This window comes from Lepidochelys kempii, chromosome 16 (assembly GCF_965140265.1).
Source record: "Lepidochelys kempii isolate rLepKem1 chromosome 16, rLepKem1.hap2, whole genome shotgun sequence".
Lineage (NCBI taxonomy): Eukaryota > Metazoa > Chordata > Testudines > Cheloniidae > Lepidochelys > Lepidochelys kempii.
The window spans coordinates 12,680,294-12,703,570 of record NC_133271.1 but is presented as its reverse complement, the minus strand read 5'-3'; the positions used below and the strand labels follow the sequence as shown (position 1 = coordinate 12,703,570).

Below are 23,277 nucleotides of genomic sequence, written 5' to 3'. Positions count from 1 at the left end.
GAAAACCGGGGCACAGGGACACTCAAAAAAACATTCACACAGAAATCTTAAAATGTAAATATCTGTTTCTGTAGCCTTGGTTTTTATTTCTGAAATAGAAAATTTTCACTAACTAAAGTGCAAGGATATCAAATCCTAGCAACTTTGGATCTCAGACGAGTGAGGTCCCTCAAAATGAGGGACATTTGAGAGGAAAGTTAGAATGGTCTCTTCATGACCATGATAAGCCCTCTTCCTCTTGTTCTTATGTGCTGCATGGGGCTAGCAACTGACCTCAAACAGACGGAGCTGCTGCAGGAATACTATAGAAATGTACCAAACCTCCTTCTTCCTTTGTGCAATGAACTCTGATGTGATGCAATGTGGCTTGAGTTTGCCTCAAACAGCTGCTATCAATTCAAGATTTATAGCCAACAGAGGACACATAAGTAGTGACAATGGGGACACTAATGAACCAGCCTGTGTGAATGCTGCTGAGATGGAACAGTTTAATATTCTGATTCCTTATGTTCTCTGGTTTAGGGCAAAGGCCAATCAGTCAACCCAAATGACCATATCTCTCATGCAATATTCCTTTCTCAAGCACTTACCATCGCAGGTATCCAACCACAGCTACAAGGCTAGAGTGGACCTGTTCCATTCCAAGACAGACTAGCTTTATGGATGTATAGAATATTTGTGTGCTGTTTATTTTTAAGGGAGAGGGAAAAGAGGGGAAAGGAGAGGAAAACCCTACAATAGCTGTAACTTACAAAACTGTGCCAATCCTTCACAATATCCATTTGTTTGTATGTTACATCCACATCCCCTACCTTCATCTGCTTTTCCCTTCGGTTTATACATCTTTTCAGGTAGGGGACAATCTCTTTTTCTGTGTTTGTCCAATGCCCAACACAATGAGGCCCCAGTCCCAATTGGGGTCTATGAGCTCCATCAAAATATAAATATTTATCACTCCCACTAATAACAACAAAGGAAAGGGCTCTGGAATAGGGACATGTGAAATAATTTCCATACATGTGGAAAACGTCAAAATCAGAGGTTTTCACAGTTTATTTTGACTTTGTAAAATGAGTCCATCGGCGTGAGTTATCGCTTAGAAATCATTAAAAACATTTTGAGCAAAAAGTGCCCCTTTGCATCCCCAAAATCAAGCCTGTTTTTGAGCAAAATGACTGAAATTTAAATTTTATAAATGTAGTTCTCATGATCAACTTTCACATAATTTATACTCTTATTGTTACTATTATTAATTATTTGTACTGTGGTTGTGCCTATGAGATCCTGTCATGGACCACAACCCCACTGTGCCAGGCACTGTACAAATACAGGACAAAGAGCCACTAAGGCCCCTTCCCACTGCTCTGCTACAGTAGATTTTCACCTACTTTAAAGTCCCTTTATACTTCAAGAGCGGCGTAAAGGGGCCGCAGAGTACAGGAAAATTAGGCCAATGATTCTGCAGATGATTCAGTGCAATACCGGAATTTGACAAACACATCTTGAAAAGCAAAGTTTCTCAGCCATGAAATGGTGTGAGATCAAACCAAAGCCCCTCCTCCCGCCACCGAAAAAAGTGCACAATTTTCACATTGCCGTTCTTCCTCATTTTTGCCTGCCTTGAGTTGCTAGGGATGGATAGCACTTTAGGTGAGATGAGCACTGTCGGTGTTGCCAACTCACAAGTCTCATGATATCTGTTGCTTTCTCAGAGCCACAGCTCTTGGGGTTAGGGGATTAGGTCAGAATCTCAGCTTTCATTTACAAAGAAAAAAATAAGTTTTAGCTCTTGTGCTTGCAGATGAAAGCTTGAAAATGTAAGCCCCAATGACTCAAAACCTAGCAAGCAAATAAAAATAACCAGAAGTCTATTTTTTTTTAAATCTCACAATTTTTTAAGCCAAACTCATGATGTTTGAAGCCTTACCCATGATTGCTACAGTATACCTCTGCTAATCATAACTGATCCTTGCAGGAGGCCATGAACAAGGCCTGTATACCACTTAAGTCCCACTTTGTTTTAGGGGACTGTATGGGACTGAAATGGTGCATTATCTTTGTGTGGGCCCTTTGCACAGGGGAGAATTTTGCACTGTGCATATAATATATGACACCGGTTGCTGAACTTTTGGAAGAAAGGTCATTGGGGGAACATTCTGTCTTGGATGGTTTAGAGACAAATCCTGCATCTTAGCAGGGGGTCCCTTCTAACCCTATGATTCTATGAGGCGCTGCTGTAACCAAACTCAAGATGCTGAGGTTGCAGCAGATGGTGATCAGGAACGGCTACAGAGAGGCTGGGACACACAGCTAGAAGCTCTCCGTGCCAAAGTTATAAGTAGCATTCTCAGTGGGCAGTGTTCACAAGGAAGGGAGCTAAAGTAACCTGTGCAAACTGCTATAATCCATTTTCAAATGATCAATAACAAACTCCAAGCCTCCTTCCATCACTTCAGCACTATTTCTTGTGTCTCTAACAACAGCTTCCTGGTAACCAACCCAGCCGGTGAACTAGCTAAGGTTTGAAATCTTTACTTCAAAGCAGGTTTCTCACTTTACTGTGCAATGGGGGATGGGAGCTTGTGGTGTCATTTTTTGGGGCGGGGTGAGCTGACTTTGAACCCACCAGGTGTGCTGTAGAGTCCACGGGAGCCTTGAAAAGAAGTGGGCGGGGAGGGAATAATACCTTGCACTTCTGGAAGTTGGCCACGCCTGCTGTGCTGGGAGACTACAACCAGAGGTGACAGGACTCCGTTATGAAAGGGGAATTTAGGTCAACAATCAAAGCTGCAGTCAGGGGCCCAAGAAGAGGGAGCTAAAGGTTGGGGCTGTTTTTTTCCCCCTAGCATGTTTTAATCGTTTAGTATCAAAGCCACAGAGGAATGCTTGACAGAGCAAATATTCTACAGGAACCTATAGAAAGCTTTTATCTGTCCAGAGGAAACTAATTAAAACAGACAGATTTGGGTTAAGTATCCCCATGCTCCATGCTATTGGGTAAGTCAGGGAAGATCCACTGGAGCAGCTTCTCGAGTTCTGCATTGGATATTTCACGGTACAATGTTGAACCCAATATACTTTTATGAAGGGAAGAAATAATCTCTCCCTTCTCTCCCAGCCTCCACACACTTTCCTCCAGAACAGTTAAATAATTCAAACTCCAAGGTACTTAAGAAAACAACTCCATCTGTACCATTTCCGATGCTGCCAAGCAGCCTTTGGGGCACTCCCAGGGGCAAGTATTGGCTCAAGCAAAGCACCTCAGAATTGCCCAGGTGGCAGTTTACTGCTCAGGCCAGGAACAAGTACTTGTTTTTCTGCTGCTGCCTGCCTTGCTGAATTCAGATCGGATACTTGCCATTCACCTCACAAGCAATGCTACAGGATTTGATTTAGGCCCCATATGCTTGTAGTATCAGGGTTGGGAGGCATGAACAGCACAGCTAAATATGAGATATATACATTTGCAGTGGCTGGTTAGTTATGAACTTTATAAAAGTCCTGGCTTTGTGATAACTAAATCATTTATGCTGTAACGGGGCAGCTACTGGCCTGGACCTTGGAGCCCCAACAATGGGCGTGAGACATCACTGAGCTTCACTGTGACAATAAACCTGCTGTCTGTATGCAAGATGCCTCCTACAGACTGATCTCGTGGGGTAGGGACAGAGATAATTTACTGTATTATGAGAGATTATGAAGAGTAAGATCTCAAAGCACACAGCAAGATCCGACAGCACAGAAGAGTGTGCTTCAGTACTACACCTGGCTTCATTGTTTAGAGTATCAATATCAAGGAGTACTGCTCCTTACCTAAATCTCCCTAAGCATTTCACAATTGCTGCAGGATCTGAGGAGAGTGGTGCTCAGTTAACGAATTGTAACTGTTCATGATTCAGATTCCTCAAAGAGACAATGGATCATTAAACATCAAACAGCTGCTGTGGTAATGACTTGATTTTTTTTCTATACTTACACAAAACCTAAATGATATAGGCCACATTTGGGCAGATTCTCACAGGACAGTAAAAGCCACATCCATGACACAAAGTTTATCTCTACCTCCCAGCCCCCAACCAAATTTCAGATCCCTGCACAAAATCACGGGGGAGTTAGAACATTTTTTAAAAAGTCTCAAGGATTTTTAACATGGGCAAATCAACTTATTTTACCCTAGTCTCATTCATGGAAATGACTAAAAATGATTAAGGGTTAGAAAACCTGATTTACAAGGAAAGACAAAAACTGAGCATGTTTTTTCTTGAGAAAAGAAGACGGGGTGTGTATGTGCATGATAGGTTATCTAGGGAGGTTGCGGCATCCCCATCATTGGAGGTTTTTAAGAACAGGGGTAGACAAACACCTGTCAGGGATGGTCTAGGTTTACTTGGTCCTGCCTCAGTGCAGGTGACTGGACTAAATGACCTCTTGAGGTCCCTACCAGCCCTACATTTCTATGATTCTATTATTCTAAATAATTTTGGCTAAAATTCTCAAAATTCATTCAGCCCCAGCAGAAAACACCCACCATGGAAAATTTCTGCTTAAAGGGTTAATGTTTGGCAAAGTTATAAGCAACTGAAAAGAGTCTTATAAAGGGAAGTGTTGAGCAAACTTTAAAATGGGAGGTGCTACCTAAATATGAGGGTGGAGCCCTGTGGAGATGAAACAGTATGTGGTCATGTAATTAAAGACTATCATAATGCATATGCACATGGGGACAGAGTTAAGGTTGCACAGGCAACCTTAATTTTGGCATTTCCTAAATTTTCCATGCTTGCCTTTGCAACCTTAATAATGTTTTAACGACTTTATTTTTTGCATGTAATAAATATATAAGGCTAAATCTTGAGGTTTTTCCTCAAGTTTTTCTCAGGCAAGACTCCAATAGGAGCTTAACAGAATAAGGCCTATTATTGATCTAGCCCACCAATCAGAGAGCTGTGTTTGTTATTTATGAAAGGCTGCTGTTCTATAAATATAGAAAACGAGACAAGACATTCATGAGTTTGGCTCAATTCGAGTACAGCACCCACAGGTTTGGATGCTCATCCAAACTAGCTGAACTTCTAACTGGGTCAGCAAAACCTGGCTAGGAATCAAATGTGAAGAAGGTTTCTTATTGGACTTCCAGAACTTCCTGTTTCCAACAAGCCAGTTTTGCTGAAAGAACAGATTTTCTCCTGGGGTTTCATCATTTCTGCTTGCAGCCATTGTCATAATCAGGAAGCAGAGAGTCCCACTGCAAAAATGAAAAGTTCTATTCTATATCCAGCTCTTTCTAGCCTCAAAATATTTCTTTTGAATTTCACATTTGAGTGAATTTTGGGCAAAGGCTCTCAACAGTTCCTATTTTACTTCACATAGTCTCTAGGAGAAATTCAGTAGTAACATTACATTGACTTTAAGGGGGTACATAGCCAGAGTCCCAGACACAAAGATACACACACACATACACAAGTGGGCAAGGAGCACACACAATAAGGAGAGGTATATACACAGGGATGCATCACACGCACACACTAACAAATTTACCTACATGCCCATGGAGAGACATATATAGCCAGGTACACACAAGGATTAAAACAAATAATTTATACACACACACATAAGAATCCACACACATGAACATCTCTGCTCCCACAGCTCTTACCTCCCCTCTGTCTTAGACCGAAACATTGCTTAACCTTCAAAGGTCTATAGGAAAATAACGTAGCTTTGTTTCTGCTAACCCAGTGGCACCTCCTTCTCCATTCTGAGGGCTAACACTAGGCAGCCAGCTCTGTACAGAAGCTGTATCATAATTCTAGTGTAATCTAAATAACAAAGGCCTCGAAATTTCTGGGCTTATATTAGACAACATGGAAACCTGGTGCATAAATTGGGTCAAGAGAGGTCACAGAACTTCAAAGTAGATCAGACAGCCAGAGAGTCCCCAAAGAAAACATCCTTCTGGAGGGATTATGGAGTATATCTGTCACTGGACAAGTGCACACAATGCCCATCAGCTGACCGGCAGTTCCAAATGCTATTTAATTTCATAAACTCGCACCAGCTCCTGTGCCTGATGTGCTAGGGAAGTAAATCAGCGGCAGCACTGGCCAAGCTAGTAGCTGAAGAGGAAAAGGGCCAGACATTCTGCCCTGAAAGAGCATTCTTGCTGGCCAAGACAGCAGAGCAACAAGGTGGGGATGTATACAAGTGAGTTTGGCTGTGATGCAGCCAAAATTCATGGTGGAGAGTGGGGGAGGGGCAACCTAACTTGTTTTGCTCTTCAGAACTCCCTTTCAACTGACCTTTACACGGGCTCCAAGGGCAGCCCTGGAACCAGCTGAGCAGTCACTACTCCCAGCTGCAAAGGGGATGGCTTTTACACCACTGCACAAAAGGAAGCGTGGGGGTGGGGATGAAGAACAAAGAAGGAAACACGAGCAGCCCCTAAACTAAATGGGAGGATCAGGATGGGGGCAAGTGGAGACCCGGGGGGGGGAGGGAGGGGAGGGGACAACCTTGCAACCATTCCTTCCGGCACCCGACAGATGGCTAAAAAGTCTCCATTAAAACAAAAAAAATCTTCCATCAGGGCTAACCAGGACACCCAGCTGGGAGACTGTAAAAAAAAAAAAATCACATCAGTGTTAACTGGGAATTTCGTTGGTAATTTAGGGGCATTTCCATGTGAAATGGGCATGCTGGTTATATAACTGGACTGTGAGGCTATGTGGAGCAGATTATCACCTGATGTAAATCTGCGTAGCTTCACTGGAGTCAATGGATTTACACCACCTGAAGTTCTGGCCCTCTGTGGGAAGCTACAGTCCTAATCAAGAGTTAAATATTATTTTTCCATGTTTTTTTCTATGTATAGATGCTAGAGAGGCAATATGCAGACTTTAAACTAAACTTTTTAGGTCTGATTCACACAGAAGGACACAATAACCATTCTGCAGACAGAATGGGATTGATTGTGTTCGTTTCCTGCTGTCACTCTTGAAAAGCATCCTGCCCTCTTCTAATCACGATTATTTCGTGACTCAAATTCTCCCCTCTTCACACACGAGTGTCAAACCGATACACCAAACCACAGAGACACTCCTGCTTTCTAGGAAACATCCTTCTGAGAAAAGAAATGCCTCTTTCAAGTGATCTAACTGCTATAGTATATGTTCTTCATAGGATGTAGCCTCCATATATTAACTGGAAGAATGTAGTTTACGAGCCAGATTTTCAGTTTGGTGTTAATCCAGTCTGATATTTTTGGGTATAATTTTCCTCCTGCAAATAACCAACCCTGTAATTTTGCACACATTATGAATGTTGAGCACAATTAAGTAATTTGACTACTTGATTTGCAAACATAAATAGTTAAATGTTTAACGTCCAACAGTTATGCCTGCAATTTATTACAGATGCAAAATGTGGGCCCAGATATTTGCAGAGGGAAAAAAATACACCTGCAAAAGTGATGGCTACTGCGAAAATCTGACCTTTTATTCTTAACAGGCAAGATGTGGAAGTGATGGCCAAACCTCCAGAAGATCAGAATTCTAGTTTGGTTTTGCACAAGCCTCTCCAAAGTAGCTGGCCCTCATGAGTTTCCAAGATTGGGACAAAAATGTTATGAGTAGAAGCTTCCTTGGAAGATTTCTGGCAGTTCGTGTGTTTGATTGGGCAGTGGGAAATATAATTTATCCAAGCTTTCTTATGCTATTTTAACCCTTCAATTTCTGGTTGCATCTTTGGGCAAAGATTCTTATTTGACCCAAACCATCCTCAGCTACGGACCTATCTCAGGACTCTAATTAGCATCATTAACTCTTTGCCCCATTCTTTGCGCCTGCAGCTCAGCTGAAGTCACTAGAACAGGTCATTTCAGCCTTCGGCGTACATACCACAGTGACTGTTGTTGTGCCCTGAGACTGAGGCAGACCACCCAGAAAGAAGCTGACCACCAAAAGGGTTACCACCAGGGGTTTTTTTAAAACCCTTTTGCATTTGCTTCTTTATTCTCAGAGGATGTCTGACAGCCTAACAACCCCCAAAGCGTTAATGCTGCAGCTTTTGAGATGAGACCTCTGATTCACTCCTTGAAGGATACACTCCTGGGGGGAAATCCTGGGCTCCCTGAAGTTAACAGGACCAGCATTTTACCGCTGTTCTTTCACCTGTCTGGGGCAAGGGTCCTGGGGTCTATGCTCCTATGGTGAAAGCATTAAGCACAGTCTGATGCTAATCAGCCGATGGAGCTCCACAGATTAAAGTGCCAGAGCCATAATGGGACACTGATCCTGCTCTGCTATTTGGGAGGATTTACAAGACAGTCCCTGCTAAGCACCAGGGTGGGCAGAACTAATTACTATTGCCGTCTAAAGGAGGACTCAGACATTGACGCTTTGGTAGAAGTTGGTACGGGAGGAAAATTCAACGGTCCTAAGCTTGTAAAAGAGTTTTCTTAAAGACCGTTTTATTACCTGAGCCTGAGATCTGGTTCCCATTTGTGCCTGACTGGAGTGGGACTCCATCTGACACTCCATCCCGCAGCTGTGTGGGGTCAGGAAAGCCCTGGTCAGAGGAGTCCCTAACACCACCCGCCCTCCCCCAAGCACAGAGGGCCCTATGTTTTTCCATTCTTAACCTTTTACCCACCAGAGAGCTAAATTCTGTGCCTTACTTGGGGCACAAGTGAAAATGAATTTGTCAGCCCCCGTCTAGGCTAGTCCTTAGCAGTTATTGGTAGGGCCCTACCAAATTCATGTCCGTGAAAAATGTGTCACGGACCATGAAATCTGGTCTCCCCCCTGTGAAATCTGGTTTTTTGTGTGCTTTTACCCTAGACTATAGAGATTTCATGGGGTAGACCAGGGTTTCTCAAATTGGGGGTCCTGACCCAAAAGAGGGTTGCGGGAGGAGATTTGTAAGGTTATTGTAGGAGCGTCGCAGTAGTGACACCGTTACTTCCTCACCGCCTTCAGAGCTGGGTGGCTGGAGAACAACGGCTGCTGGCCAGGCACCCAGCTCTGAAGTCAGCACCCTGCCAGCAGCAGCCCAGAAGTAAGGGGAGCAATGCCATACCATGCCACCCTTCCTTCTGCACTGCTGCCTTCCGAGTTGGGTCAGGACCCCTACAGTTACAACGCCATGAAATTTCAGATTTAAATATCTGAAATCATAAAATTTACAATTTTTAAAATCCTACAACCTGAGAAATTGACCAAAGTGGACCGTGAATTTGGTAGGGCACTAGTAATTGGTCAACACCACTAAAGAAGCTCACATAGTCTGGACATTGTAGGCAGTGCGACTGCAAGAGCAGGGAGTGTTACTACTCACCAGCATGGTGCACTGGCAAGGCTGTGTGAGGATCCCATGAACGGAACATTAAGAATAGAGGATGGAAAGAGTACCAGTTTGGATTGAGGTTTTTTAGCAGAGCTGTCTGTTGCAGATCATGAATGAGGTGAACTGCAGGACATGCTACAGGTCAATATTCAGATATATCATCAGCAGAGAGTTTGAATGGGTGAAAATGGTATAGTGCGCGTTTACATTCAGTTCCACCTTTCCATCCTTCTCTCTTTGAAATCAGGACTTTTGCTCTTACCCTGAATTTACCCCTGCCTCATTCTTCACAATTATGGGATTCTGAAGCCTAACCATCTCCAACCTCTTCCTCTAAGTACAATCAGCTCTCTGTCCGCACCCACATCTTAAACCCAGTGACTCCTAATCTCTAGCCACACACTGATGTATCATCCCTTTCCCCTACCCACTATCCCCTTTCATTCTGCCACTACATCTTCCTTACCCAAGCCAAAGCCAGTTTTGACACCCCAGGAGGCCAACTTCCCTTTACTGGTAATCTGCCACTGGAGTGGGTCTCACTTGATCTGGCAGTTTCAGCTGGACGGGCTGCTGTATCCAAACTCTGTATGGTTCCAACGGGCTTTCCTGTGTCACTGGTGAGACAGAATGATTTGTGTATCTCTGAGATTAGAGAGCAACTCTTGAAGCATGAGATTTATGAATAGCAGCCATCCCAGAAGAGGCTGAAATGCAGCAGGGATTGGCTGAGCTATATTAGCAAAAGTACAAAGGAGTCTTGCTGAGTGTTGAACGTTCCTCGGATTGAATCAAGGATAATACTTGCCCAAATTGATCATGTTATTTGAGTCTGGTGCTTGGTTTGAGGCTAGTTCTCACTTTCTTTCTCACTACTGCTTTGTCCATCTCTGGTAGAGCTGTTTGTGTCAGGAAGACTTAGATGTAGGATCTCCAAATGCTACCCGATACCATCTCACCAAAGATGCTCTCATGGTGTCTTCTCATTTCAAATATTCCTTGGCAGAATTCCCTTTAGCAAGGCACTATTGTCGAATGCTTAACGCCAAGGACTGGGATTTAGGACACCTGGATTCCTGGCTCTGCTGCTACCCTGCTTTGTGACATGGGGAAGTCTATTCACCTCTTTATGCCTGTTTTCCCTCCCACCCATTTGTTTGTCTTGTGTATGTAGATTGGCTGCTCTTTGGGGGCAAGGACTATTTTTTACTAGCAAGTTGAGTCCTTTGGGCCCTACTATAATACAAACAACAAGTTTGCAAATAATCAGCTTTCCCTGAAAGTGCACCATCTCTCCCCTCCAAACACTGCAAAATAAATATAGCAAAAGATTGGTCTTCCCTATTGTGACAAAGTTCCTGCTCTACCTTGGTGGGTCTTGCGCTTATTGGTGGATTTGCTCACCTTGGAGCTTCACGGCAGCCCTCAGCTTGGCCGTTTTTCTGAATTCACAGTCCAGGTCGACTCCTCCTGTGTCTGACCAGGAGTTGGGAGGATTTGGGGGGAACCCGGGCCCGCCCTCTACTCCGGGTTCCAGCCCAGGGCCCTGTGGAATGCAGCTGTCTGGAGTGCCTCCTGGAACAGCTGTGCGACAGCTAAACTCCCTGGGCTACTTCCCCATGGTCTCCTCCCAACACCTTCTTTATCCTCACCATTGGACCTTCTTCCTGGTGTCTGATAATGCTTGTACTCCTCTGTCCTCCAACAGTCCGCGTTCTCACTCTCAGCTCCTAGCGCCTCTTGCTCCCAGCTCCTCACACGCACACCACAAACTGAAGTGAGCTCCTTTTTAAAACCCAGGTGCCCTGATTAGCCTGCCTTAATTGATTCTAGCAGCTTCTTGATTGGCTGCAGGTGTTCTAATCAGCCTGTCTTAATTGTCTCCAGAAGGTTCCTGATTGTTCTGGAACCTTCCCTCTTACCTTACCCAGGGAAAAGGGACCTACTTAGCCTGGGGCTAATATATCTGCCTTCTATTACTCTCCTATAGCCATCTAGCCCAACCCTGTCACACTATATACAATACTTGAATGCTTAGCACATATGGAAACATAGGCATATGCACGTGTATATCACAGACTGTCACATGCTTCTCTTATTAAAAATAAAGTACAAAACTCTACCAAGAGAATCACTAGTACAAAATGTAATGCTTTAGAGCGTTATGGACGGATACATGCATGCATGTGAGTGGAAACATTCACAGACACATGTCCTACACATGCAGACCATGGGCAAGTGTGGGCTGGATGGTCTCTTAAATTCAATGCTATCTGAGCTGTGGATGGTCTGTAAATATTGTGAAGTGCTACTAAAGGCAGCGTTAAGAAAGAAAGAAAGAAAGAAAGAAAGAAAGAAAGAAAGAAAGAAAGAAAGAAAGAAAGAAAGAAAGAAAGAAAGAAAGAAAGAAAGAAAGAACGAACGAACGAAGGTTGAAACTTTTCCTAGCTACAAATGGGAAAACCTGCTGTTATGGAGTGGGGTTGACTATAAAAAGCATCTATTACTGAAAGTTACAAGGCTGGGAATATTTAAGTCAAAGATGTCCACTAACTGGTCTGATGCTGTTCCATTGTGCAGGACACATATAGGACCTGACCTTGCCGGGTAATGAGTACTTTCAACTTCCATTCTGTATAATGTAAGCTAAGGGTGCTCAGTCTCTCACGGGACTGGGCTTACAATAAGGATATTTATTTTATATTCTAGTCTATTAATAAATACCACTTTGCACTTCCACAGTGTTTTTCATGAGAGGATCCCAAAGCCCTTTACAAAGAGGGATTGATATTATCTTCATTTCGCTGGTGAGGAGACTGAGCATAGGACCAAGTTACATGGATATTTATACTGTATGCAACCGCACCATGGCCAAGGAGATCCTGCGGGATATAAATGAGAGCAGAGATTAAGTGGTGAGGCCAAGGTCACAGAGCAAATCAGTGGCAAATCCAGGAATAGCATCCAAAAGTCCTAACTCCCAGTCCCTGTCTCTAGCCACTAAACCACAGTGTTAATTATTAAAGAAAGATGCTATTTCAACTAGACAATTTGTGGCGTATATATTTTTGCAGTGATAGCTGCACGGCAATAGAGTTCTTTCACCTCAGAAACACTCAGATACCGTCATAATGGTGAGGAATACATGGACAGATGGGTAGATTAGATAGAGGCTTTGGCATAACAAATGCAGAGATATTTCAGAACTCTTAGTGCTGCAATATTCCGCCAACCAAGAAAGAGATCGAGATGCAAATTTCATCCCAAGAAGTCTGCATAATGCTGAATGCAAAGGAGGATTGCTTGAGTCACTCCATTCAGACAACAGCCTGCCATTGAACAAGGGGAACAAATGCCTGAGAGACAGGCTGCTGCACACTTACACAAGAAGCAAGAGTCTTTCAAAAAAAGAAGACGGGAAAAATAGATAAGGATGTGATATGCAAGATATACTGCTGTATTTCTGTCTCCTGTACATTCTGTAACCTGAACACTACTGCTACAGCAGAGAGAATAGCGCTGTGAGGATACCTTGCACCTACAGCAACCCTGGCAGAAAGAGCTCTTCTTCCATCCATTTTGAGCACAATAAAATGAACCAACGCTTTACATGTCCAAAGTATCGCGTGTATACTAACACTGCCGTGAGGATAGGTCTGTATTATTATCCCCATTTTACAGATAGGGAAACAGACAGATGAAGTGGATGGCCCAATGTCAGAGGTATAGCCAGGATTAAAACGCAGGACATCCCTCTACCTATCACTGGGCTCATTCCTCCACATCACTTTGTCAGGGGAGAAAAAATTACTTTTCTCCTAAAGAGCAGTTTTTACATTTTCATTCACAAACATCCTTTTCTCTACCCCAAGCCCCTCTAAATTATTAGTAGAGAAAAATCTCTGTTCTTTTCCCAAATTCATCAGCAAGGAGTCTCCATCTCCTTGTGCTCCAACCAGGTTCTTTATCTCTCTTCCTTAAAACACACTTCGCAACCCTGCCCTTTCACGATGACATCTCCAGGAAATCTTGTGCTGCTTGGAGCTTACTCTGTCACGCAGTGTCTGATAAATGCCTGAACCGTGGTGTTTCTGTATGAACTAAGCTGGAAATTCTTTAGGGCAGAGACAGCATGTTCTGAGCACAGTGATGGCACTCAAACAACATTACAGCTGAATGGCAAATTGTGTTGATTGGCTTTTGAAGAATGTTGTGCACACAATTTACCTGTGATCACTCTGTCATGATATACAGAAGAGCCATTAACATACGGGAGTGGGAAGAGAAATAAGCTACTGCCAGAGGGTAGTGAAGTATTGCTAAAAATTACAGAAGAGCACAAACTTCTCTAAAGGTTGGGGATCCAGGATTTCATCGCAGTCCGTTACAGAAACAAGGGTGTATTTGTATAGTTTGTATGTGGAGTTTTGCTTTAGCCCCATCTCTTGTGCTCTTTTCAGTCAAATTTCTTGTTCACTGACCAACGCTCACCCACAAATCAGCATATTTTGCCAGCGGCTTTCAAAAGACTCACCCCACAGAAACAGCACTGAAAATGCTGCTTGCCAAACAAATGAGTGACTGTCCCCCTCTAGACCATTCATTACTTTGCTTTTAATTCTGGGCCAAAAAGGCACACCACAGCAGGTCACCTTTGTGCTGCCTGGATTCTGCCTGCACTGGGAGCTGGTGTGGTTCCTAGGGCAAGTGAAAGTCGTCCCAGGGGCTTTTCTAACTTATGATAGCCTCCCCAAGCTTGCCTGTGCCCTGCTCAACAGTCTCCAGTGATTGTAGAGCTGACTGCTACATCCGCTGCCCACCTCCACACCCCATCCGATGGAGGGTGAATGAGGGGGAAGTGTAGGGCCATGTATGCCAGCCCTTACGCTATTGGAATTCTCTCCAGAGTTGTTGTGACCCCTTTGAAGTCCCTGTACACCAACAGAATAGTTTAGAGCGGCTGGGACAGAGGCCAGAATCTAGCCTTCAGTGTTTCAAAAGGAGTCACTCCAAAATGGAGCTCCAATGGAGTGATGAGCTAGGAGTCCTGCAACCTCCACTCAACTGGACTATGTATGTGACCAAGAATTACTCACATGACTGAGGGTTGCAGGATCAGGCCTTAACTTGACAGCAGGACTATATTTACCCAAAAGATTTTAGTAGAAGATGATCCCGAATCAGAACTCCAGATTGATCCCCTTCAAACTCTGGGGATGTTTAGATATGAACCCAGACACAACCAAAAATGGCCTAGGCCCATCTTGAGACGGGAACCAAGCCAGAACCACAAACAGTCCTAAATTGGAGAAAGTTTACATCTAGCCCCAAAAGTTGAAGCTTAGTTCTGGAGATCTCTGAAACCTTCAGGTAAATGGGATTGCAGATAAGCTCAGTCCCTGTGGTGGTGAGTGTAGTGTAAATATATTGATTGAGAAGGTAGACAGAAATGCATGATGTACATTGATGTTGAGGGACAGAATAAACCTTTGGTTAAGCATGAATTTCAGTGACCCAAAGCTGGTTGAACAGAGTTCTACATAGGCTACTACAATCTCAACAAATATCTTTTTTTTCTTTTTTGGGACCTTGAATGGTTATTGGGTTGACACATCTTTAAAAATGAATTGATGCTAGAAGCAGCTTGCTTCTCTCCTCCTTCCACATCCCGCATAAATACACTGGTAGACATACTGTCAAAGAGACGTCCATAAGCAGATGCACAGTAGGAAACATCCAGTAACCTTGCTGGTTCCAACCCCCAGCCTCGGGACGAGTCTATGGCTGCCTTTCATTAACTACCTTCTGGACTTCCTCCTGGGGTTTGTGTTTGTAAACAGAAGAGGCAATATTATTACTGGATTTGGGACATTAGAGAGGGAAAACAGTTTGTGGCGAGAAGACTTGAGAGCCGAGTTTACATGTGTTTGTTGTCAGCGACACAACGGGCTTATTGTGTGAACTGTATATGGTGTGATTTTACAAGGCTAGGGGGAATACCATAGGTACATGAAGAAAATACTTCAGAAAGAAAAGCAACCCCGTGCTGTACAAATGCTTCCCACTGCATCACCAGAACGAACACACACCCTGATTAAATCATCCTCAGCAAACAGAGTCTCAGGGAGACCCCGGGGTGGGGTGGGGGGAGACAGACTTTGGCACATTGTTTCCCCATTGACAATTACACCTCTAGGCTCAAAACTCTGCTACACAGGTGTAAATCTAGAGCAACTCTATTGATCTCCACTTCAATGGAGTTCTTCCAGATTTACTTTGATGTACTCAACAGCAGAATCTGGCTCACCCTGGTTATCCTTTCCTCTGCCAAACACACATTTCAAAATCCTGTGCATAATATACTCAGTGAACATTCAGCTTTGATTCCCAGTTTTCCATCTCTTCCCTAATGTTGCGTTCAAGAGCTAAGTTGTGTGAAGGCTCCAATTTTTGTTTTGTTTACATTGAAAATGATAATTAAACTATTGCTGGTGAAGGGTGTTGTTTTGACAACCCCAGAGACAGAGTCCTTCTGTTTATCCACAGAACACATGAATTCTACAATAAACAGTAATAATGCAACTGTCCCCTGCGTCTATCTGGGCACCTCAGTTCTAACTGGTCTGGTCTCATGGCTCATTCTATCCTTAGCTTCCCTGTTGACACTGCCTACAAAAATGCAGTTGTTCATGGGGTTGTGGACATTTGATGTAACAGTAAATCACGGAACAACCATCAGAAGGAAACACCTTTCTGTGTCTATTAACCAGACCCCTATTCAAATCGATGACAGGCAGTGAAATGCTCTAACCCACTGACAATCCCCTGAGCCATCTCTGTCTGGATTTCCAAACTGCTCACCACCCAACACGTCCCACTGTGAATAATGGGAGCTGCTGGGTGCTGAAAATCTGGCCCATAATCTGAGCTGATTTGTTTAGAATAAGGCTCATGAAATGGGTAGATGGCAAACACTTATAGCCGTTTTTTTTCTAAAAAGCTTATCAGCAAACAGATGTACTCTCTGATACACAGAATAAACCAATGGTTTCCCCAAAGTATTAAACTATCCTATTTTAACTAGAGATGGGTCTGATCTGAGAAGCTTGGATTGGATCTGCACTTCTCCCAAGTTCAGGGGCTGCTCCATGTTAGAAATAACGGCAATTAATTTGGATCTAAACATCCACGACTTTCATGGTCTTTGGATCTGAGATTTTAATTTAAAACAAACAATCTCTGTTTTTATGTTACCCATTCTCCAAACAGTGAATATGATCTACACTTCCCCCTTCCCTTTTCTCAGTTGTTGCCACCATACTAAACTAAGTGATGTTAGAAAGAACGATTTTGCACCAGTCTCCACTGGAACTGCACTGCTTACCAACAAGTATAGTAAGACCTAGTAAGATCTGAGCAGGTGCAGGGAAAAGTCCTACAGGAATTTAGAGACCTAGCCTTGACTTTAAATGAACAGAACCCAGATTATGGAGTAACATATGCTACCACTAGAGAGAGCTAAAGCTGCAGACCAGGAGACAAGACTGCTGGGTTCTATTCCTGGACCTGTCATTGACACCCGGTGACAGCACCTTTCTACCTCAGTTTCCCTGCCTGTAAAATGAGGACAATACCAACTTCACAATTGTGGAGTATATCATTGTTTGAAGAGTGCTTTGAGATCCCTGAATGATCGGGACAATGTATAGAAGTGCAGTTATTGTTATTATAAAAAAATAACTCTAGAATAATCAGGGTCAGTGAAAAATCCCCTGCATTCAAAAATAAATAAAACTGACAGTAATCAAACACATTCGCACATCTCCCTGAGTAATAATTTCCCTCAACCCTTGCTCCCTTAAATATTAAAAAAAAACCCAAAACCTGAGTTATTTGAGTCCTTTCCTGACTCTGACTGCTTGAGCACCAAGAGAGGAGGGAAAAACAGGAAGAAATGGAGCCAGCAGCTGATGCACTTGTGTCTGGAACAGGCCTCCTCTTCTCCCAGTTGCACAGAAAACCCCTGGGAATCAGATGGAGCTGGAGGGGATGAGCAACGGGGAGGGAAATGTGTATGAGAAAGTGATCTAATGCATATATATATAAAGAGAGAAAGAGAGAATAAATCACTGCAGTAGAACGGAAGGGCAAGAGATAAAAGAGACCTAAATCTCACTCAAGAGAAGCAGGTGAGGAAAGCCTACCAGCCCTCAGGAGTTAATTGGCCCAGGACAGATTGGGTTTCTACTCTAACACAGTAATCTTTTTGCTTTTGTGAGCTGGTACCATATCATTGTGAGCTGGTACCTAATATCGCCTCTGACTCTCCCTCAAACCACATCCCATGCTTCTCAGTTTCACTTCACCCCCATTGTTGGAAGGGTGCAGGCAATTCAAGTGACTGCTTGTTCCATATTCATATAGCAGTAGGGTGGATAGTAAACTGGGTAAGATCAATAATTCCAGGAAGACACACACATGCACTTGCCCGCACCCACCCACCATGTAGATTTCAAACAAGGAGTGGCAAATACTCTTAAGCATCAACCAAAGAGTTGTCCCTCGAGGCATATGGTGCACTACCATCATGTGGTGAAAGATGAACAGAACTTTGAAGAGCTCAAGGTTATTCAACAGATGTTTTTTACTTAGAGAGACCAGGTAGGTGAGATAATATCTTTTATTGGACCACAACTTCTGTTGGTGACAGAGACAAGCTTTCCAGCTTATGCAGAGCTTCAATAAAAGATTTTACCTCCCCCACTTTGTCTCTGTAATATCCAGGGACCAACACAGCTAAAACAACACCACATACATGGTATCTGCTGGTCAGGCAAAAGGCAAAGAGACTGAAACTCTGCCTATCAGGAAGGAAGGAAATAAGGGGGAATCAAGGACCCCAGATAGTCAGGGAAGAACCCAGAATATGATGGTCATATGAGAGGGCAGAGGGATTGATCAGGAAAGTTACACACTTACATCATCCAGCAGACATGAAAATTGGATCGTGTATTTTGAATAAATACTTATTTTAACCATGAAAAAAATAGCTTGGAAGAGACAGAGGCCATAATGGGATTTGGATTACAACAAAAACCACTTCTTCCTCTCGCCAATTATTCTGATGTTGAGGGCTTTGTGATTTTCTCCTTCTAGTCCAGCTCCTATATGCAAGATAGGGCAGGAAACCAATGGATGTTAACTCTCCTGCAGAGATGCAGAAGGGGAACAAGACACAAAAGGTTCTCTTTACAATCCTTGTGCCTGATCGAAAGCCCACTGATATCAATCTTCCTGTCTTTCCTTTGACTTCAGGTCCCTCATGACAGATCCTCAGCTGGTGTAAACAGAAGTCAATGGAGCTATACTAATTTGCACCATTTAAGCATCTGGCCGATCATATTTATACACTTTGACAATCTTGATGATAGAATTTGTGTCTATAGGGTCAGGGTCAGTCAACCTTATTGAGATGGAGCAGTAGTTTACTCGGCGAGAAGTTCTATTACGATCAACCTGAATAAGCGTGGCAGAATCAGTGATTCTGGGAACCGTCTCAAGCTTCTCTCTCGTTTTCTTTTCATCCTTTGGGCTAACCCTCATTTTCCCCCCCCACTGCTTTTACACTCTTCACAGATTTTCCTCCCAATGGGCCATTGTAATAATGCCTTCTTTTATGTATGGCTTTGTGGAGCTTGAAATGTATATCAAACACATGCATTAAATGAAACCCACGGAGTTTACAGGATCCTTCACTTGTGTCAAACAATTTAGAAGAATAAACAAGCTTTCTTTCCTTTATGACTGGAGTTTAAATGCTCTATTGATCCGAGAAAAATCAAAAGGGCTTTGGGAATTGTGTGTGTGTGTGTGTGTGTGTAAGAGAAAGAGAGAAGAATAGAAGGGGGTTAAAGGTGAGCAGGAATTAATAGAATAGCCAGGAATTTTTCCCCACCTACAGAAAGCTGTGATAAAAATAAAGAAATTCACATCTCATTTACACCAATGTAAGGGAATTACTACAGATTTACACTGGCATCAGTTCAGAATCAGGCTGTGACACTTATTTTTAGATGTTACACTTATAAAAAAACAAACACTGGAGCAGTCTTCATTCATTGTCCCAAACAAAGCAGTAACAAACCTGTAGTGTGCAGGGCCATGGCTGTAAAATACTGCAGTATTTTTTTTAATACGTAGAATAGAAGGGTTGTTATTTCCAGGCTAGTATTTAGTAGAAAAGATGGAAATGAAAGACATACAATGCTACATGAAGCATTGCTTCAGGACTATTTGGGATATAATGAGTGATTTCAGGAAGAAAAGACATTATTCATATTATTGATTTGTATTACAGTGGTGTCTAGAGGCCGTACCAAAGAACAGAACTTATTGTGCCAGGCTTTGGACAAATCCATGACAAAGACTGCCACAAAGAGCTTACAATCTCTATAGAGAAGACAGACAAAGGGGCAGGAGAAAGAAAATAATATCCCCATTTCACAGATAGAGACTAAGTGACTCCCTTATACACGAAACTCTCCCAGGGTCCTTCTGCCTATATGGGCCTGCCAGCCCTTGTCCCTGCAGCTCACTTTCTGCAGACCTCCCTCTCTCAGGGTATGCCTACAAAGCAAAAGCTGTGCACTAGCGAGCTTGAATCCAGTTAGAGTGGGTAACAGCAGTGATGACAGCGCGGCTTGGGCTTCAGAGCAGGAGTAACAGCCTAGCATGGCCCCACGAAGTCACGGGACCTCCTTGTCAACCTCCTCCTAGCCCTGGCCAAAATGGCTATCTACAAACCAGGGAGAGGAGGTTGGCCTACGGAGTCTCCTGTGACTGTGGGGCCTATTTCTGCTCCTCTGGCCGCTCACGCATCCGGGCGGAGTTCCTCTGGGCGGCGTCCGCTGGCTCCCTTGACACCTTCGAGGAGCAGTGGGCGCTGTCTGGGGTTCTCTGCTCGGTGTCCCCATCCGGTTCCCTTCATTTAGCCCCATGACCTCACTCCTGTCCCTGTTTTATCTTTAGTTGCCCCGCATACTCACTTGGAATCCCGGACCTGTGGATACTCCCCTTAGGCTGGGGGGAGGTCCTTTAGTAGCGGGCGGGCTTCCGCTTCCTGGATCCCAATAGGATAGACCCTGGGCATGTATTTGGCTCACTAGCCTCCTCGAAATCCGGCATTGTGCTCTCTTCACTGCTCTTGTTACCCATGCTAGCTGGATTCAAGCTAGCTCAGGTAAGCTAGCCTAAGCACAGCATTTGCTGTGTCGATGTACTCTGAGCCACAGGCTTGCCTTACGGAGTGTAGTCCTGTCACAAGCTCTGGGTACAAATCCTATATGGGACTTGAGGGAATCAGCTCACCCTGTGACAAACCTCAGCATTTGGGAGCCTTAATTTACCACCCTTTACATATGCACAGCCCTCCCTCCCCTCCACTCACGCACCACCATGACCACCATTCCTCCTTTATTTACAATTACTCTATTTATTAGCAAAGCCAGAATTGTAAACTCTTTCCTAAACTACTCTCCTGAATATGGTGGTCTGACTGCTTGAGTAGCCAGCAGAACCCAAACGTCAGGACCTTTAAATACTCTCTGGGTTCTAGAACTGAAAGCCTTCTCAAGCTTTGGCAAACTTTCCTCCCTTCCCCGGTTCTACCTTGCCTCCACTAGGGGAGGTGAGAGACAGGTGGAGGGGAAAAAGTATTTTAACCCCCCCATGGCTTTCCCCCCAAACAAGTATGAGGTTTTGCAACTCCCCACCCCAATGTTGCTGTCTTCTCCCATCCCCCATCCCTATTTCTGCTCTCAGAATGAAATAAATCACAAAAGCACCGAAGTGTTGCTAAAATGACAAGCCATCAGTGGCTATTTTGAAATGAGTAAGTAATCCTAATCTCAGTGGCCAGATATCCATGGCACAAAACTGCCACCAAAATTGGCACTACCGATTTGAACCCTTGAGCCGAATGGCCAAAAATACAGTGCACTATGGAGTCAGACCGATTTATCCTCTCACCCCACAGGTGGTTGATTCAGGTCAGGGTTTAGCAGCATTGGCAGAGCATCTTGGTGGAAGACTGTGTTACCACTGCTTGCCAGGCTGCACCTATTATGCAGATAAACAGAAAAAAACACAGTATATTGGTGCCCTACCCAGCCCTTTCTGTTTTATTCCTTATACCATGCCCATCACCTTGGTATCAGAGCCCCTTCCAGCAATGCAGTAAGTGATGGGACTCACACATGTCACACATGGTTCTTTCTTTCTATGGTAATAAAAAAAACAGAGATTTGATTTTTTAAAAAAAACCCAATTACAAATCCATGCAAGTGAAAGACTGCAGGCTGTTGAAGAACAAAAGATGCGGCGTTATCTGTCCGTTTTGGTACTACATTACCTACTTATCTGCTTCGTATGGGCGGCTATCAAGCATAGCATCTGTGCAGAAGCAGTCACTCAGCTGAAAGTGCACCTGCTATAAAATCGGCTGGCTGGAAAAGCACCACCATTTCACCCCACTCATGGAGTCCAGTGAAAGTGGATCAATCTGAGAGCAGATTAATAATTATAGGAGGAAATTCCATGGATATGAAACTGCTTGTCGACCTGCTCTGATGCCGCTGTTTGAACGCTGGAGAGCTACTGTGTATCCCTTGTGTACCTTCAGATTAACCCATTTGTTGAAACCCTGCTGGAGGCATTTCTCAAATGGCTTACGGCACACTGAGGCTGTGACTTTAAAAGAGCTCCACTGTGCGCTGATTTTGGCATTTCTTTCCCCTTGGATTCTGCTGCAGTTGTGTGTTCACCAAAGAGGGAAGCTGGGAAAACACAGGCACTCCCTTACATATGAAGCGCTATTAACTTGGGATCATGCTCTCTGTTGGCAGCCAGAGGGATAGAGACAGACAGAGAGAGAGAGAGAGAGAGAGAGAGTGTATGTGAGTGAAGGGGAAAAAAAGAAAACAAAACACAAATAACTTTTACTCTTCAGAGCAGGCACGCCTTTTTACTCCAGCTCCCACGTCTGATCATTCACACAATCCTCTCAGCTCCTACCTCTTAAAGAGTCAACGTCACACTGCTAGCAAAATACAGGTCATCCAACTCTTGAGCTTTCTACCAACAACACACACGCAGGAACAAGCCAGGAGGAGCCCATTTCTTAGCAATTCTCAGGGTGGAAATGTATTTCCATTGTAGAACTGGACTATCTTTGAGTCCAACAGAAGCAGGGTCAACTGCGCATTGCAGTCTATGTATTGTGTTGATTTTAGGTAATCCAACCGGATTAACGGTCACCCCGGTTTAACCTGGTTAAATTAACTCCTTCGTTTATGCACGAGAAATACATCCCGTCGTCAAAAGGGTTGCATTAGAGATTATTGCAGCCTTTGAAAGCAATCATAAAGCATTGTTTGAGCATGTGTGTGTGAATGCGTTTGTGATGCAGGATGTGGGGGAGGGGGTGTCTCTGCAACCGCTGTGCGACCTGACTGTGTGGTGTTTGTGAGGTCACCTGTGCTGCATGTGTGTATGCTGTATGGGCTGGCGTAGCGAAGGGATATTCCATGCTCTGAGTCTATCTCTGGGCAATTGAGGCTGGGGTTTTGCACTGCACATATTCGTGGGTCAAACTGCAATTTTCTCCACAGCTTTGCTTCGCAAAATGCCAGAACTGATATCCATGAATCCAAGCAGGGCAGAAATAACATCGCTGCAAAGCAGTCTGAAAATCGGCAGACTCTGGTACCAAGGGCCACCTACCATCAGAGACGGGGGTGAGAGGAGGTGGCTCAAAGTGATGACTAACCAGTATAGTAGCTCTATAAAATTAGGCATTCATAAAAATAAATTGAATATAGCAGCAAAGGGTGACACAAGGAAATTTGGCTTCTGAGCAGCACGGAAGCTCCCTTTAGCCTG

At 43.9% G+C, this 23,277-nt stretch overlaps 1 protein-coding gene across 5 annotated transcripts in view; it reads right to left on the bottom strand.

Annotated features, from left to right (window-relative positions):
• The window catches only part of PAPPA (pappalysin 1), a 228,109-nt gene that overhangs the window by 190,384 nt on the left and 14,448 nt on the right, over positions 1–23,277 (bottom strand). Inside the window, exon 1 of one of the 5 annotated variants that reach the window (XM_073313937.1) lies at positions 21,753–21,804. The exons of the other annotated variants lie outside the window; for them this stretch is intronic. Within the exon in view, the coding sequence (XP_073170038.1) occupies positions 21,753–21,789 (37 nt within the window). The 5' untranslated portion in view covers positions 21,790–21,804. Of the gene's footprint in view, positions 1–21,752; positions 21,805–23,277 lie in introns of those variants that run through there. 5 annotated transcript variants of the gene reach the window in all.